The 18,974-nt window shown below is 42.1% G+C and overlaps 1 protein-coding gene across 1 annotated transcript; it reads right to left on the bottom strand.

Moving 5' to 3' along the window:
• Window positions 1-13,467: 13,467 nt before the first annotated feature.
• On the bottom strand, window positions 13,468-18,854 carry tmem30b (transmembrane protein 30B). The gene is made up of 8 exons (XM_056296518.1): window positions 18,803-18,854; window positions 18,128-18,326; window positions 17,347-17,454; window positions 17,124-17,231; window positions 16,531-16,621; window positions 16,288-16,425; window positions 15,718-15,924; window positions 13,468-14,800 (listed from the first exon to the last, which is right to left on the bottom strand). The coding sequence occupies exons 2-8, from the start codon at window positions 18,314-18,316 to the stop codon at window positions 14,607-14,609; spliced, it is 1,035 nt and encodes a 344-aa protein (XP_056152493.1). The 5' UTR covers window positions 18,317-18,326; window positions 18,803-18,854; the 3' UTR covers window positions 13,468-14,606.
• Window positions 18,855-18,974: the final 120 nt, after the last annotated feature.

Raw genomic sequence — 18,974 nt, 5'->3', positions numbered from 1 at the left:
ATCATTGAGCAAATTACACGGGAGGATGGCTAGGTAGCCAGATAGAGAGAGCCAGGTTGGGGATTTTGCCAGGACACTGTGGGACCCCCTACTCTTTGCAATAAGTGCCGGGGGATCTGTAATGACTACAGTGAGTCAGGACCTCGGTTTAACGTCTCTTCCGATGGACAGCATCTCCTACAGCACAGTGTCCCCATCGCTGCACTGGGGCATTGGCATTTGTTCATTAGGAACACAAAGAAGACTGCCCTCTATTCACCCACCGACACCACTTCCAACAGCAACCAACCCAGTTTTTCCGGAAGGTCTCCCATCCAAGTACTTTTTGTCAAATCTCTTTATGCACAATAGATTCCTGTAAAATGCTCCAATTAAATGGATATAATTTTTCTCATTAATTCCCTTAGCCTCTGAAGATGAATTTCGTAGAGAAAAGCCGAAATGTGACGCGGACAGCCATGATACAGGGTTCCCAACTGTCCCGTATTAGCCGGGATGTCCCTTATATTGGGCCAAATTGATTTGTCCCATACGGGACTCGAGTAAAAGTGAAAATTGCCATTTGAGAAACCTGCTCAAATAAAAGTAAAAAAGAACCAGGTTAATAAATTACACAAAGTATGTTACTTTTCATTTAATATTTTTAGGGTGTGCGGGCCAGTGCAAAATAATGAAGAAACTGCAACTGTTGATAAAACTGTTTTTTTTTAATGAAGTAGAGCAGGTAGGCTAATCAAACAATTAAGGATAGCCTGTACAACTGAGATATGAACAATCTCCCACTCTGTCCCTATCTCTTCCTCACCTACGCCTCTCTTCCTCTCCATCATTATCTTCCTTTCTACCCCCCTCTCCCTCACCTACTCTCCTTTTTCTACATTTCTCTGTCTTTCCCAGAGTGGGCAAATTAAATGACCTTGAAAAAAAAACAAAAAAACGGAATTGACATCCCAATTTCTTTGTCTTTTCTACTGCTTTTTTCTCTGTAGCTCTTTGAAAGCAGGTAGCTCAGTGACTGAAAAGAGGAGTAAACTGTCACACACGATGTCAGTGATGAGCCGGTCAACTTTGACCTGGCACATTCGGCAGAGTCTGGGCGCACCAGTCAGCTTGGTTTGGACTGTTGTGGCACCGCTTTGATGTCTGTGCTTGACATAGGATTTGGTCACACACTCTTTACAGGTCCTCAGCTTTTCTGGATGTTTCTCCTTAAAAGCAATCCCCCCCAAAAAACAAAACTATTAGTACACAACTGGTATTGTAAATAGACTTGTTAAACTGGGTGTGAGCGCCTAGTGTTACAGCAGGATATCCATCCAGTGGGACTCTGATTAAGGGGTGGACACGGAAGAAGATAATAGTTTGCAAACTTTATCTAGGCATTGGGTGAGAGGTACAAAGTATACCGATGTGTGTGGTATATTCGTCACGGACGCACACAGAATGTCCCCGTTCTTTTACTGCCTGCCCTAACTAGCAGCCACGAACAAAGTCGCCCCCTACCGGCTACACAGAGCAGTGCATGAAGCTCCCGAGGGAATTCTGTACAACCGGATTCATGATGGTAGTTTTCTTGTGAAATCAATAGTTGAACTTGTCGCAGCCTGAATCCTGATTTTTATTTATTATTATAACAACAACAACGCGTGCTATTCACAGGGGTTTAGCACGCGTTAATGGCCACGGCTATTACAGCCGATCACTGGTTTCGATTGTTATGCAACTGTCCCAGTTTTAGTCCATGGGCCAGAGCCCAAAATTTCCTATTTCGGTACACTCAAGGTGGCAAAACTTACTTATATTTTTGAAAGGATCCATGTCTGTAGATGATATTTTGGTATGATAACCATTCCTGAGTGGCAGCTGTATCACAGTTATCAGCTCATGAAGTTAACCACCCCCTAAAGTAAATTGCATTTTAGACGCTGGTGCATATCCTGGTTTAGCCTCATGGTCAGGACATTTTTCAATGTTCTATAATATTGTCTTTGGTATCATTTTAAAGGGGACCTTCTTAGCTTTCATTCAAGCCCTGTTGTGGATATTTCTCACAAATATAGAGGTCACTTGAGCTCTTCAACCTGTCAATAACACACATCTTTCTGCAATGTTCGCTTAAACTATATACTTTCTTTTAGCCCTGTGGCATCTAGGAATATCAGGGACACAAAACACAAAAACTGGAATACTCACAAGACTGTAAAGATTCAGGAAATGTATAATATACCCATACTATTTCATTGTGTGCGGTGATTGTGAACCTTAAATTAGAAGGGCATTATTACTAAGAAACTAACTAGACCAAAGCCAGTTAGTCCATGGGTCAGACCAGATATCGATATCACCCAAGGTGACACAACTTCACTGGTGCCATTTTATTTGGTACACTAACAGAAGTAAAATAATACATGATAACCTTTCCAAATGAGCAGCTATTTCATTTTTCTTTCAGGAAACCTGTTTCTGTGCCTTTCACGATTGTGTATTTGCCCAGATTTTTACAAATATAGCATTTCAACACCCCTGGTACTGATTAGCCTAGCTTAAACTCTGGGACAGTTCTTAGTTGGCCAACAACCAAGGATAACCAGTACTGTGTACTTCCATTCATTGTGCTAAGCTAGGCTAACGTGCAGCCAGATAGCTTTCTACCAAACACATATAGAGGAAACTGGTATCTATCTTCTTGTCTCACTCTGGAGAAGATTGTAAGCTAATTTCCCATAATGTTAGCATGTTCTTTTAATGTATATGTTAATATGATTAGTTAAAGTGGCTACGAGGAACTTTCATCTTGTGTTGATTTTAGCGGCCTCATGTGGACAAAATACAGCTGTTGCATAGCAACTAGGTAATGTATCTATTTGTGGCTATGTAAGATAAATAATGGTAATATGACGCTGGTGAAGCAAAGTAAACTTTGTTTTAGTAGTGTTCATACACCTAAGTTACATGTATTTGTTTGTATGTGGCAGGTGAAAACTGACTGAATATGGCCACTGGTGAACAAGCAAGTTTTTACCCAATACCAAAGCGCCCACGGGTGGAGTGCATTATCCACTGTTCTGATGATACAGATAAGCTGGTTTCACTACAAAGTGTCGACTCATGGAGAACTCTGCTCAGGGCAGCTCAGATACGAAATCATGCACCAGTTTTGAAACTGGCAAAAGACATTCCTGAGGGACAGATTCCAGCAATCTACTACCACAGAAAGTGTCGCAGTATCTTCACTATGAAGCAAATTCTTGATGGCCTCCTTGCAAAAGAAAAGAAAAGTTGTGTCTCTGCTGAAGAGAAACAATCTAAGAGAGTAGCTCGACATGCTCCAAGTACATCTAGGACTTATGATGCAGAGTGCATATTTTGTCAGAAAAACAGCAAATATTCCAAGAGACAGAATACGAGAGAAGTACTGGTGCAGTGTCGAGAACTGCGAGCTGATGCAAAGATCAGGAGCGCAGCCACAAAGAAAAGGGACAGCAGAATCCTTGCCATTGTGAGTAGAGACCTTGTAGCAGCTGAAGGGCACTACCACAGGTCATGCTATAGACTTTACACCAAAGAAGAGGTTTCCAAAGGAGAGGTTGCCAGCAATGAAGATGATGATGCTGCAGCCCAGTATGAAGCTGCTGTGAATAAGGCATACAATGAGCTGTTCCTCTTCATCAGGATGGAGCTTTTTGGCAATCCTCAAGTGATGACAATGACTGATCTCTCTTCTAGACTGGTAGCTTCAATGAACTCCCAAGGCATTGCCCAAGTCAAGGAATCAACCAAGAAGCACATAAGGCGAAACCTGGAGAGTGAGTTTGCGGGAACCTTGCAGATATTCCCTGATGAGAAAGGAAAATTCCTCCTCTATCCCGATAACTTGTCCATGAGGGAACTTGCCAAAGAAAATCAGTCTCTCAAAAGGGAGCTGCAGACCCTGAAAAGTGTCAGTGCACAAGATGTTATAGCTAAAGCAGCCATCACATTGAGAGCAGATATTAAAAGTCAAGATGTTCCTCAAACCTGGCCGCCTGAAGTCAAACCAGAAGCAGAATGTCCTACCATTCCAGAGTCGCTCATTATCTTCCTGTACTCTCTACTCACAGGCTCAAATGATCCTGATCATGCATCCCAGAGAGTGCAGTGCCTTCTGCAGTCATTTGGCCATGACATAGTATATGCAGTGACATGTGGAAATACCAAGCCTTCCAAGCACATTGTTCTGCCATTCAGTGTCAAATCGTTGACAGGAAATGTAGAGTTGATAAACATCCTCAACCGACTTGGTCACAGCGTGTCCTATTCACAGATGGAAGAGATCAACACTGCCCTGTGTCTCCAGAAACTCTCATCATCAGGGAGTGGCATTGCCCTTCCAGCTAACATCCATCCTGGCATATTCACAACTTTAGCCTGGGACAATATCGACCGTCTTGAAGAAACTGTCAGTGGTGAGGGAACATCTCACAGAGTCAATGGGATTGCTGTGCAAGCAAAGCCAGTCAACCCACTTCCTGTCCAACCCATGCCCACTGTTCCCAAAACAAAGAAGAGAAGCATTGATGGACCCCCACCAATGTTACCAACTTACAATGCTGGACAACGGGTAGGGCCACCACAAAGCAAAAAGTCAGATGCCGATACTGCAGCCAATACTAAGCTTGCCAGAGAGAAAAACCTTCTTTGGGTCCTAGCACGCATGTCACAACAAGAAGAACAGTCAGTCAGCAGCTGGACAGGCTTCAACATCCTGACTCGAGGAGAGATGACGGTCATCCCTGACAATATAGGCTATCTGCCTACCATCAATGCTCCAGCGACACAAATGTCTACTGTCAACGAGGTGCTTAACCAGTCACTGAGCATCATGCAGTGCTTAGGCCTGAGGAAGATTGTCTGTGTCTTTGACCAAGCCCTGTATGCGAAGGCTGTCGAGATCACATGGAAACACCATGACAAGTTCCATGATATCATCGTTAGGCTTGGGGTATTCCACACCATCTGCACACTGCTGGCAATAATAGGAAAGCGTTTCCAAGATGCTGGACTCAAAGACCTCTGCATTGAGTCTGGCATGATTGCAGAAGGCTCAATTGCTGGTGTTATGGATGGCCGCAAGTACAACAGGGCAGTGCGACTACACAAGCTCCTGTATGAGGCTCTCATGCGACTGACCTTGAATGGTTTCCTGTCCTGGTTTGAAGAAACTCACAGGAATGACATGGTTCATCTGAATGAGACACTGAAGACCATTGACAGCCTTGGGAAAGAAGTCTCACAACATGCTTTGAAGGAGGTCCTCGAGAACAGCTCTTGTACACGCATCATGGATCTATTTGAAGTGTACTGTGAGTTCCTTAGAGGTGGAAACGGCAGCCTCTCGAACTTCTGGATGTCCTATTTGGACATGGTTGAAATCTTGTTGGGGCTCATCTGAGCATCCAGAGAGGGAGACTGGATGCTACACTTGGCTAGCATTCGAGCAATGATCCCATGGTGCTTTGCTTATGACAGGATGAATTATGCATGCTACCTCCCCTACTACTACGCCCAGATGTCTGAGCTGCCCATCACACACCCAGATGTGTACACAGAATTCATGGAAGGAGGCTTCTCAGTCCAACTGGGCTCCACCAATCCCTTTGGCCGAATCCCTGTTGACCAAGCTATAGAAGAAACGGTGAACAAAGACACCCAAACAGCTGGAGGGACAAAGGGATTCAGCTTGAAGCCAGGAGCTGTGACCAAATATTATCTCACAGCTGAGTATAGAAGCATGTACCTCAGACAGCTGAGAGACCTGACAGGTCAAGGCAGGTGCAAATGGTCTCATCCAGATCTACAGAGTCCAAGGATCAAGAGACATGAAGCAGATGTCCAGTCTCTCATGGACCTTATGGAGAATAACTGGCTCAATCCTATGTCCCCTGATGAGATTGATTTGGTTAGCCTCTCCACTGGCAACATGGCTCCACCTGATGTGACCATAGATCTCTTGAGAGCTCTTGAGAAAGGAGAAGAGGCCTACCAAGCATTCCAGCAAACAAGGTTAGATGCAGACCCACCACCTGTGAAATTCCACGACAAGATGACCAAGCAAAGTCTGAAAACATTCTCCAATGTCAGCACAAAACAAGCTCATGGAAAGAAAGCACAGGATGTGGTTCTGAAGGCAGATAGAAACCTTTTCAGTCACATGATCCTGGTGGCTGAAAGCAGGAAGGTGAATCTGAAGGATGTCCTTGCCTACCCATTGGGCCCACTACCATGGGCACTGGCAAATGCTGATGGGTCCTTACGAAAAACAAACAAGGCTGCACTTGCCAGAGAGCTTGAAAAGAATGTATCTCCTGCAGAAGACATCCCAATCCCATCTACTTCCATCATTGATGGGATGAGCCTGATCCAAAAAATGAATGGCAACAACAAAACCTTTGCACAGGTGGCAGAGTCAGCCTTGACCCAGGTCCTCCATGAGGGAGCACAGAGTGGGAGGATTGATGTTGTTTTTGATGTCTATCACCAGACTTCGATCAAAGATGCTGAACGACTAAACCGGGGTGGAGACATCACTCTCCAGTACAAGAATCTTGCAGGGGGACACCACGTCCAGCAGTGGAGAAAATTTCTGTGCAGTTCCTCCAACATGACCAGTCTCATCAAGTTTCTGGTGGAAGAGTGGAAACTCCCACGATACAGAGCTATGCTGCATGGCAAGGTGTTGTACATGACCTGTGAGAAAACCTGCTACAAGTTGACAGAAGATGGGTGTGAGGAAGCAGCAGAACTGCACTCCACACATGAAGAAGCTGACACCCGTCTGCTCCTGCATGCATTGCATGCAGCAAATGCGGGCTCAAAGTCAGTTATCATCACAGCTGAGGACACTGATGTCATGGTGCTTTGTCTTGGCTTCCAGAAGGACATCACCTGTCCCATCTACCAGAAGTGTGGGACTCAGAACCGCACACGGTTTGTCGACATCACCAAACTGGCAAGTTCACTTGGAGACAGCATCTGTGACAGCCTAATTGGCTTACATGCCTTCACAGGCTGCGACACTGTCAGTGCATTCGCTGGTCGAGGGAAGCTGAATGCCCTGAAGATAGTGAGAAAGCACACTTCCTGCCAAGAGACTTTTAGTCAACTGGGACAGACATGGAATGTGAGTGATGAGCTGTTCCAGAAAATTGAGCAGTTCACCTGTCGGATGTATGTTGCTAATAGCAGCACTGCTGAGGTGAACAAACTGCATTACCAGCTCTTCTGCACCAAAAGGGGAGAGGTTGAGTCCAGCCAGCTGCCACCATGTAGAGACTGTCTCTTTATGCATGTTCAACGAGCCAACTATCAGGCAGCAATATGGAAGTGCTGTCTGCAGGCTAACCCTGTGGTGCCAAGCCCTACTGAGTATGGATGGACAGACGATGAAGGCAAGCTGGCCATTTACTGGATGCGCTCCCCACCTGCACCAGATGTGGTCTTGGAAATGCTAACATGCAAGTGTGTGCATTCATGCAAAATGCCAAGCTGCATGTGCCTGTCAAATGGACTTCCATGCACAGACATGTGCAGGTTACAGACCTGCAGTAACCAAAAACAGCAGGATGGTCCAGAACTGGACTTTGAACTTGGGGAGTCAGATGATGAGAGAAACGAGCAGTTTGATGAATGACAGTGTGATGATTCTGATGGTATTACTGTGGTAGTAGTCTATTGATGCACAGGATGTTGATTCTGGACTTGGTTACCCAGAGCTTGATAACAATAATGTAACCATATTCACATATACCCATTACCCTACCCATTACCATTACATATACCCACTAATGATATGGGATTACATGTATCATTGACTAAGTATATGTAAATGTCAATGTTGTTTAAAATATTAAAATAGTTCATTACCTCACTATGGTATTCCTTTTTATCATGTATTTTGATTGTGTATTTAAACAAATGTATAGAGACCAGTTTGTGACCTAACTGGCTTTGGTCTAGTTCTCATTTAAGGCTCACAATCACCTCACACAATGAAATAGTATGGGTATATTATACATTTCCTGAATCTTTACAGTCCTGTGAGTATTCCAGTTTTTGTGTTTTGTGTCCCTGATATTCCTAGATGCCACAGGGCTAAAAGAAAGTATATAGTTTAAGCGAAAATTGCAGAAAGATGTGTGTTATTGACGGGTTGAAGAGCTCAAGTGACCTCTATATTTGTGAGAAATATCCACAACAGGGCTTGAATGAAAGCTAAGAAGGTCCCCTTTAAAATGATACCAAAGACAATATTATAGAACATTGAAAAATGTCCTGACCATGAGGCTAAACCAGGATATGCACCAGCGTCTAAAATGCAATTTAGTTTAGCGGGTGGTTAACTTCATGAGCTGATAACTGTGATACAGCTGCCACTCAGGAATGGTTATCATACCAAAATATCATCTACAGACATGGATCCTTTCAAAAATTATAAGTAAGTTTTGCCACCTTGAGTGTACCGAAATATCGTCTGGCCCATGGACTATTTGGATGGTTCGTACTGCGTCTGTTTATAAGGTTGGGGTAAACTGCTGTTAGTTGAGGCTGACGCAGTCTCGGCCAGTCAGACGCATTTAGATCAGTGAGCAATCTGTCAGTCAAGTTGCATTTGATATAGTGCTTTTCTAGCTGCAACAGTTTCTTACAGTAAACGTGTCCAGATGAACTGATTCAACTTCTTGTGATTTCCACACCTGGATTATTGAGCATGCATAAAGATATGTTAATGTCATTATCATAACATCAAAGATAAACGTGACACATGAAAATAAAAATGAACATAGCTAACGTTAGCTATCTAACTACATTTTCACGATGTGCACTTACTTCGAAGTGTTTGCGGAGGATAGAAGAGGAGTTTTAAAAGCTCTGTGTTTTTCGCGAGGCACAGCAAGCAGGTCATAATGTAACTGTTGCTTTTTTTAGATTTTGGTTTTAAAAGTGCGGCCAGATGTGGCCAGGGATTGTCGCTGGAAGCTGCCTCTTGTTCTGGTTGCTCCGTCATCATCGGGTGGTGCTTGTTTGGCAACTTGGCATCTGCAGTACATGTGCTCTTCGCGCGCTCTTCTTCCTCTCCGACGCTCAATCCCCGCATTTTGAGCAGACTACTTGTAACGAAGGTACAAATGGCAAATGTATTGAAGTAAAAAGTCGATTACTGGCTCTAAAATATACTCGAGTAAAGAGTAAAAGTAGTTTTTAAAAAGGAACAGAAGTACTCGTTCCTTAAAAAAACTACTTTTTAACTCGTGTGTTACTTGTAACGCGTTACTACCCAGGACTGCATACTACATGCTGAATCAAATCAAATCAAATCAATTTTATTTGTATAGCCCAATATCACAAATTATAAATTTGCCTCAGTGGGCTTAACAGCAACACAACATCCTGTCCTTAGACCCTGTCATCGGATAAGGAACAACTCCCTAAAAAAACTGGATATATATATACCAAGTCCAGCTGCACTTGATTCAACTCCTTTGGACCCTCCTCTGTTGCTCTCCCTGAGGTTTCTTCCTATTTTTTCTCCCTGTTAAAGGGTTTTTTTTTAATCAAGTGCGACTGGACTTGGTATATACACTCACTGGCCACTTTATTAGGTACACCTTGCTAGTACCGGGTTGGACCCCCTTTTGCCTTCAGAACTGCCTTAATCCTTCGTGGCATAGATTCAACAAGGTACTGGAAACATTCCTCAGAGAGTTTGGTCCATATTGACATGATAGCATCACGCAGTTGCTGCAGATTTGTCGGCTGCACATCCATGATGCGAATCTCCCGGTCCACCACATCCCAAAGGTGCTCTATTGGATTGAGATCTGGTGACTGTGGAGGCCATTTGAGTACAGTGAACTCATTGTCATGTTCAAGAAACCAGTCTGAGATGATTCGAGCTTTATGACATGGCGCGTTATCCTGCTGGAAGTAGCCTTCAGAAGATGGGAACACTGTGGTCATAAAGGGATGGACATGGTCAGCAACAATACTCAGGTAGGCTGTGGCGTTGACACGATGCTCAATTGGTACTAAGGGGCCCAAAGTGTGCCAAGAAAATATCCCCCACACCATTACACCACTACCACCAGCCTGAACCGTTGATACAAGGCAGGATGGATCCATGCTTTCATGTTGTTGACGCCAAATTCTGACCCTACCATCCGAATGTTGCAGCAGAAATTGAGACTCATCAGACCAGGCAACGTTTTTCCAATCTTCTATTGTCCAATTTTGGTGAGCCTGTGCGAATTGTAGCCTCAGATTCCTGTTCTTAGCTGACAGGAGTGGCACCCGGTGTGGTCTTCTGCTGCTGTAGCCCATCTGCCTCAAGGTTCGACGTGTTGTGCATTCAGATATGCTCTTCTGCATACCTCGGTTGTAATGAGTGGTTATTTGAGTTACTGTTGCCTTTCTATCAGCTCGAACCAGTCTGGCCATTCTCCTCTGACCTCTGGCATCAACAAGGCATTTTCGCCCACAGAACTGCCGCTCACTGGATATTTTCTCTTTTTCGGACCATTCTCTGTAAACCCTAGAGATGGTTGTGCGTGAAAATCCCAGTAGATCAGCAGTTTCTGAAATACTCAGACCAGCCCGTCTGGCACCAACAACCATGCCACGTTCAAAGTCACTTAAATCACCTTTCTTCCCCATTCTGATGCTCGGTTTGAACTGCAGCAGATCGTCTTGACCATGTCTACATGCCTAAATGCATTGAGTTGCTGCCATGTGATTGGCTGATTAGAAATTTACATTAACGAGCAGTTGGACGGGTGTGCCTAATAAAGTGGCCGGTGAGTGTATATTGTAGCGAATTCGGGGGACAACGCAACCACAAGGAACTGCCACGGCCAGGAAGCGAACCGTATCGCCCGCACCGCAGGAGACATCGCTAACCGCTCGACTAAAGGGTCAGACTCGCGAGCCAGCGTGTCTTCTTATCCATGCACGTTACAATATATATATATATATATATACACCAAGTCCAGTTGCACTTGATTCAACTCCTTTGGATAACCATGACCTGGATGAATGAGAACATTCACAGACAACAGAGGAGGGATCTCTCTCCCAAGACGGACAGCATGCAATGGATGTTGTGTTCACCCAATTTACATAATACAACATTGAAAGAGGATAACAGAATTACAATGGACATAAAATTTATGAAGAATATGATGCACTGAAGATAACAAATTGGGATGTATTGTGTATCAACCAACTAACCTGTTCAAATCTCAATTTCTTGAGCCCCTGAAATATGAGGTAGACTACCAACAGCTACCCTCAGGGGCCAAAACAATGCAGCCCAAGTTGAACAAGCAGCCCAACATGAAGGCCTTACACTCCTAGCTCTCTAGTAGCGCCATCTACAGTGCTGTTCTTGACCAGGATACACATCACAAACATCCACAGAAAAACAAACTCAAATATGCTCAACTCAAATTTATTGAAAAGGAGTCATACGGTTGCAAGGTATATTTAAAGACTCAGTTTATAAAGGAAAGGCTACAACACCAGTATCCACTCAGTCCATTATAAATGAACAAGCCAGCTCAAAAAAGCACTTATTTTCTATTTGTGGTCTTTCTTATGATCTTACGATGCTAATATCTAAATATCTAAATGAGTAATGTCTGAGACACGGACACGGATACCTTTATTCGGTTCTTTTTATGAGAGCTTTGTGATGATGTATGCAATCCCTACCATCTTTTCATGATGGATATATAAGAACATATACGTACATGTTGTGCTCATTAAATTACACAATAAGCTATTGTATCTATCATGTAGATTTGTGGCTTTATCACATATCTTTCATGAAGAGTAACAACTCAAAAGAAAATATTGACCATAGAAAATGACTGACAAGGCTTTCTAGACAGAATAGTATATTTGAGCCCTGTTAATCTTTGTTAATGAATGCTAACTACTTGCATTAAAAATCTCAATTACTAAAAGTGAGGACCAATTACTTCTATAATGTATTATTTTGTTGTCTGAAATTAGATTGGTCAAATGAAGATCATACTTAATACCATTAATGGAACAATCAATTCAACTACCACATTATTTTATTGTGTTGGTGCACGTTGATGATATAAATCAGACATATTGAGGACTTTGGTCAGTGGTCACATCCAGTGTTGTTTTTCCCACTCTCGCCTAATGAGCAGTTATGGAAAAGCTGTCTGCCGGACAGTGGGACGACACTAGATTGCTCATTCTCGCTTCTTCCCACAGAGGGAACACCAAAGACATGACCGCTGGCTGATCAGCGGGCTTCTAAAGGATTCTGGATCCCATCCAGGTGGGTCTTCCCCTTGTCCATCTTTCTCTCACCCACCTGCAGTAGTTTTCTCTCCAAAGCCAGCAGTCTGTCCTCTACTCGCGTCAGGCCACTTAACCTGAACTTGCTGCATGGCCAAGTCCTGCTGAAGCTGCTCTGAAAGATTAACTGCTGCATTCAACAGCTCAGACCTTTCCTGTCCGGAAATACACAAGAGATTTTTTTTTCCAGATAAGCAGTGATAAATTATTTACTTTTTGCTGATCAATTAAAAATGTGCATTATGATTTCACTGTGTTTGAATTTTGTGCGGTGAAAAAGTTAATTTACCAGTGATGCTTTGTGGAGGCTGTCCTTGTAGTTTCTTTTTTTAAGATTTTTTTTGTGGCATTTTCCACCTTTATTTGACAGCGATAGTCGAGAGAGACAGGTAAGGAAAGGGAGAGAGAAGGGATGACATGTAGCAAAGGGCCTGGGCTGGATTCGAACCCAGACCGCTGTGGTAAGAACTCAACCTTATGTGGTACACGCTGTACCAGTTGGGCCACCGGGGTGCCAGCCTTGTATTTTCTGTATAGACTTAGGCTTATGGATCCCAGAAAAACCACTGACATGAAAGGAAGTAGAACGTCAATAGCCGTGATGACATGGCTTTCAACATTGTTGGCATCTGATCCAACAAGTGCTACAAATTCAACTGAATTAAAGTCTAGTCCCACTCTTGCCCATGTTGGCAAGCTAGACAAGTTGGTGTTTGTCAGGGGGACTGCACTGGTAAAGGGCCAGAATTGGAAGGCCATCTTTACAAGACACTGTCTATAATGGACGGATCATCTGTCATATACAGTCATAATACCAGCTTGGTATTATGACTGTAAATGACAGATGATCAGTCCAAGTTTCGAACCTCGTGAACAATTGCAAATGAAGATCAGAATCAGGTAGGTTTGCACATACATGGAATTTGACTCTGGTTTCATGGCTCTCACTGTGTACTTAACATAGAATATCACAACAATCTTCAGATATATACACAAGGATTGACTATATACAGGTGGATAAGAGGTAATTAAGTGCAATGGTGCAAAGATGCGTCATATTACATCTAAAACAATGGGGGGGGGGAGACAATGCTGGGATCTGATGCATTTTTATTAAATAAATATTACCATGAAGATGAGTTTCATTTCAAAGAGTATCCATATTTCCAAGAATGATCACAGACATGTAATCAGCAACAGTTTTATAAAAACACAATATGTTCAACTTGAGTCGAGCAGTCCATGCAGACATAATATCCCTGAGCTAAGTACGCTCATTTCAGAGAAAACACCCGAAGCTCCCAATGAACATCCTCCACATACCAAATGTATGCTCTACATTTATCAGAGGAACAGAATATGGCTTAAATGCCATCAGTGACAGTGAGGAGGCATCTCATTTTGCGATAAAAAAAAGAAGCATATTTCACCAAAAACCAAACAGCATGGAGCCTGAAAAACTGAGCTCCGATATTCATATAGGTTTCTTAGAAGTTAGCATAACATCAGAAATTCTAGGATTCATGACAGCATGATATTGAGCAAGATATTTAACTTTCGCAAAATACCTTTTAAGATCCACAAAGTAGATCTTAAAAGCTCTGCAGAAATACACAAAAGTCTTGTGTATTTCTAATTTCCCTGCTCGGAGCATCTATTTCTTTAAGGCTGCACATACATGCCATCCTCCACCTTTGCTCTACCTCTGCTTTTATTCTTCAAGCTTGACAGTGAAAGTATATATACACACAAATATACATTACATATTTCAATCACATGACTTTCAACTATGTTTCACGAGGTAAAATCACGCCACTTTGAGCAATTTGGAGACCAATAATGTTGAGTAGAAGAATGTTTGAAGGTTTTGGTTTTTTTGCATCCATATGAGCTTCACTCCATAGATGTACTCACAGATGCAGACAAGTAATGGTGGCCATCATAAAAATATGAAAATATAATCCCACATAATGTCCACTAAGTTGGTCTCCAATTCACTCTCAAAAGCAGAAGCTCCAGTGTGTCTTCATGATATCACAGATATGAGTCTTGGGGGGGCTTCCTAAATTTAGCTTCCTGTAAAAGTCAAGTACTTTGGAATAATGCATGCTAATCCTGTTTAAACGGTATATTCTAGCTTTGTATCCCCCCCCCCCCATGTGAGGGGTGAACCATATACTCATAAGCCCTGTGAATGCAAAATACTGAGGTATATTGAGTTTACCAGCAACCCAGAGTCAACGACCAGGTATTTCTTCTTCTTCAGGGAACTTGAATTTAGCATAGACTATTAGCATGACGAGGGACATGACAACACACATGGAGCCAATGACCAGATAGGCTATACCCAGGAACTGGTTCTTGCCACCCATCCAGGACACATTGCTAAATACCACCTTCTTTCTCCCATCGAAGCTCATAACAGGATAGTCTGGGGGAGATTGTGTTAAGGACTTCAGAAGAAATCATAATACTATTACTGGGAATAGAAAAGAGAAATAGATAACAAAAGCTGAAAAGAAAATGCTGGCTTAATGCCTACAGAACTTTACAGATGTATTGGACGTAGAAGTACAATAATTACCATACCACATATAGCATAACTGACCTTGATGGGAAGCAATTCCAATAGTGCTTTCTAAGGTCAACAGAAATCCTTCACGCCATTTATTATTTGCATCGCTTACTTATTAACTTGCAAACATTTGCATCTGCCCTACTTAAGGAATGCCCATGTCACTGTTTTTATTCTCCCCTGAAAGGAGAGCCACACCCAACCGGTAAAACAAGTCAGGCCAAACTGCTGTAGCAAACACTGGAAGAAAGCTGTAACATGACACAAAACTTTTCAAGTTTCAATGGCCAACCCTATCAGTTGTGCATGGAGCATTGTGGACATATGTGAATATAAAAGCAAGAGACTCCTTAAACTTTGCTACTTGAGATCTGTCTCAAGAAGAGAAGTGCTATACAAACTCAATTTATTATTGTTATTATTATTATTACTACTCATAAGTCAATGTTGCGTTACCAAGTCCTTTGACAAAACATAACTGGAGGTAGCAAAAAAGGGTTATTACTCATTTGGGAAGGACTATCTTGATTTATTTGTTTAATCTTTTCTAACGAATCAAAAGCCATACTTCCGCATTCACCACCACCATTATGTGTTTTACATACAGCCATTGGAATAAGGTGCTTGATGGGGATATGATTTAATTATTTCTCAACCTATTTAACTTGTACAATTTAAAAAAATGCAGTACTCAAGCTAAGAACTACAAATGTCTATGCCTCACAGCACTTTATTTTGCTAATCCATGATCTTTTTTTCCATAAAAAGGATACTGTAGGCAATTTCAAGTGAGTAGTCCCCAGTTGGCAAGCCCTTTGCATAGTCACCTTCAGTGATTCTTCGATACAGCTTTCTGAAGTCTGGCAGGGCTGCCCTCCTCATCCAAACGAGGAAATCCTGATTTATGAAACCATTGTTTGCTGGGTCTGTGGGATCCAGGTCATAAACTGGCTTGGGCCAAAATATGGGCTTCACAGTACCTGCCATGGATTAAAAAATAAAATAAATAAATCATGGTTTCCAAGCCATTGCATACATCCACTTCCCCAAAATTAAATAACAGCCCAAACTCAACATTTCATTAATGTGCACAGCAATCAACTGTTGTCCAATTCAGTGTTTCCCAGTTGCTTTTTCTACTATATTCAGTTACTCATCGTCCTAAATTTTAGGTCTCTCTACAATACTTGTAAAGCATCACGCCCCCCTTGCACATTTGGATCATCTCCAGGTTGAGGAAATCTGATTACACATGTTCACATGGTCCCCCATACACCCTGAACCCAACATTAAATAGAGTTCATGACATGCCATGTGATGACAAACAGAATTTCAGTCACTACCGTTGAAGGCATTCTTGAGGGGCAAGATGGAGGGGTTTCTGTATTTGATGTTGTAGTCAGTCCACCAAGCGATCCCTTTTCCATCAAACGGTACCAGCTTCTTCTTTCCGTTGACTATCTGGTATAGCTTGAACGTGTCTTTCAGAAACAGAAGAAAATGTAGGACATGGTGAATAACAGATGAAAAACACACAACTGAAACTATCTTTCAAAATTATTTGGATGATCTTTTGAATCATCTACCATTGAACATGCTGTTTGCGACTGATCCACAAGGCACAATTGGTATATTTCTGGCATCATACTGGTAGGGAGTACAGTCCTCATCAGGATTCTTCAAGACAGAAAACAAAGGTGATGCAAACTATATCTTAAAGCAATTCTGTGACACCATAAACTCAATTTCAAGTCTATTTTTCCAATGGGACAACTAAACGTTGGTGGATGTTGTAAACATCAAATATGAAACTTTTGCATATGTTCATGATAAGAAAAGTCTTGGATGTGCTATCATTTATTCATGAGAGGTTACTAAATACTGGATGATGAGGAAAGTTCATTAAAAATCTATTTCCACTTGGCTTGGAGTTAAGAAATCTGATGTGATCATCGTCCCTGCAAACGATAGTACAGTATACATTTAGGTTTAAAAAGAAATGCTACATTACTGGGATTCAATAACTATAAAAGCAGCATTCTTATTATGGCTAACAATGAAAAAAAAGTTGAAAATAGAAAAAAAAACTTGAATTTCTGTTGTGAGCATGAAGTTTAATCTTCTTGGAAATCAGCCTAATTAAGTCAAGTCTGTTTTGTTGTGTTTGTCAAACTATCACCTTAAAGTGTTCAAGGTCTCCAGACAGCTGGGTGTCATCTCTGGAAACACCATATCTCCTGTAGTTCTGGAAATAGTTGGATAATCCATAATAAAAGAACACTGGTCCCTGTGAAAGACAATGATATCACAATAACATAAGAAAAAGTTAGAAGCAGAAGTGTGTGTGTGTGTGTGTGTGTGTGTGTGTGTGTGTGTGTGTGTGTGTGTAGGTGCATCGCTACCTCAAACAGCTTGTTGAGGGAAAAGTCCAGCTTGCACACACAATTCTTGACGCTTGGATCGGAGCACTTGAAGCAGGGTGAGTTTGTCTCCACCCCAGTGTAGTCTTTCTGTGTGCGACAGAGGGAACAAGTGAGGTTTCATAAAATATTGACCAGTGTGACTCCCACTTTTGTTATATGGAGCATGTAACTGACACACATCATCAGCCTCAAAAGGTCAGATACTATTTATAAGCAACAACTCATAGCGAGACAAGCCACTCACAAAAAGTTTGGGGTAAATAGCTTTTTTATAATATGAAAATCAACATTTTTATCATTACCCACACTGGACACATTTAAAAGCAGGTTAAAAACCTTACTTTAAAACAGCCTACAGCTATATTCATAGTGCATGTGTAAGTCTGTTTCATATATTTTGCTATTTTTATATATTCTGCGCTGTCGTTACTTTTAACTAATCAGTATTTATGGCACTTTTATTTTACTTACTCAGTTTTAAACTTGTCTGTACTTTTATAAAACTTGCCTGTACTTTTTTTGTGAGGGGGGAGATTTTATTGTTTTATTGTGTGAAGCACATTGTGTTACATTTGTTTGTATGAAAAGTGCTATACAAATAAAATCTGATTGATTGATTGATTATTTAAGTGATTATGTATCATTGTATAAAAAAAAGATCCTATATAAAACTGTTCTTCCTATCTTTTTGCTCCAGACACTGGATCTGTATTCTCGGGATTACAAAAGACTGGTTTTGACACGACAATTGCAGTCATACCTCCAATACTTGGATGTTCTGTGAAGTGACAAAGAGAGCGACACCGATGCCAATAAAAGCCACACCAATGAGGACGAACCCTGGAATGACAATGCCAGCAGAGAGCATGGGCTGCCAGGCCGGAAGCCGCTGCTGGGTGAAGGCTGTGTTGTCAGGACGGTTGGCTAACTCGGGCTCTTCCTTAGCCATTCTTTTGTTTCTGTTGGATCAATCACGTCACGTCAGGAGTTAACGAACGTCTTTGGTGATTCCACCATCATTTAGGATAGAGGAATATATGAGACATGAAAATCCTACTAGAGATGCAGAGATCCCCCTAACAAACCGTTCACGACACAACACCATTACGAGCCGACCTTCAAGAGCATTTCTTCTGGCGAATTATTCTAGCATTGATTCGAGGCCATGAAAGTCAAATCTATGAGTCTATGTAAATGGGTATCTTTGTGAGACATACCCACCAGATGATATCTCAGTCGTATCGCAAATTAAACCACACGTTTTACAGAAACAGCCAAACAGCCAAATTGGCCGAGAACAAAACAGAACAACCCGCGAAGGATAAGGTTTCTTTTTATTGCAATGGAACTCGTTGCCAGAAAACAGGCATGATTTTTAGATGACCAATTTCTTCTCTACGGTTAACATCATTTCGCCATTTTCTGTGATACTTACGGAAGAACAGCCTCGTTGTGAAGAAATAAACAAGTCAATCGGACATAGCAGGCTACTGGGCGCGGTCTAGAACTGCAGAAGCGGCGGAGCACATCACCTGTACCTGCCTTCAATGACTTCCTGCCAATCGGGTTTGCGCCGCATGCTGACGTCAGTCCGTCTTCGAGTGCGA

Source organism: Lampris incognitus, chromosome 16 (genome assembly GCF_029633865.1).
Source record: "Lampris incognitus isolate fLamInc1 chromosome 16, fLamInc1.hap2, whole genome shotgun sequence".
Taxonomy (NCBI): Eukaryota; Metazoa; Chordata; class Actinopteri; order Lampriformes; family Lampridae; genus Lampris; species Lampris incognitus.
Note: the sequence above shows the minus strand (reverse complement) of the source record. Positions and strands in the feature narration are given on the sequence as shown.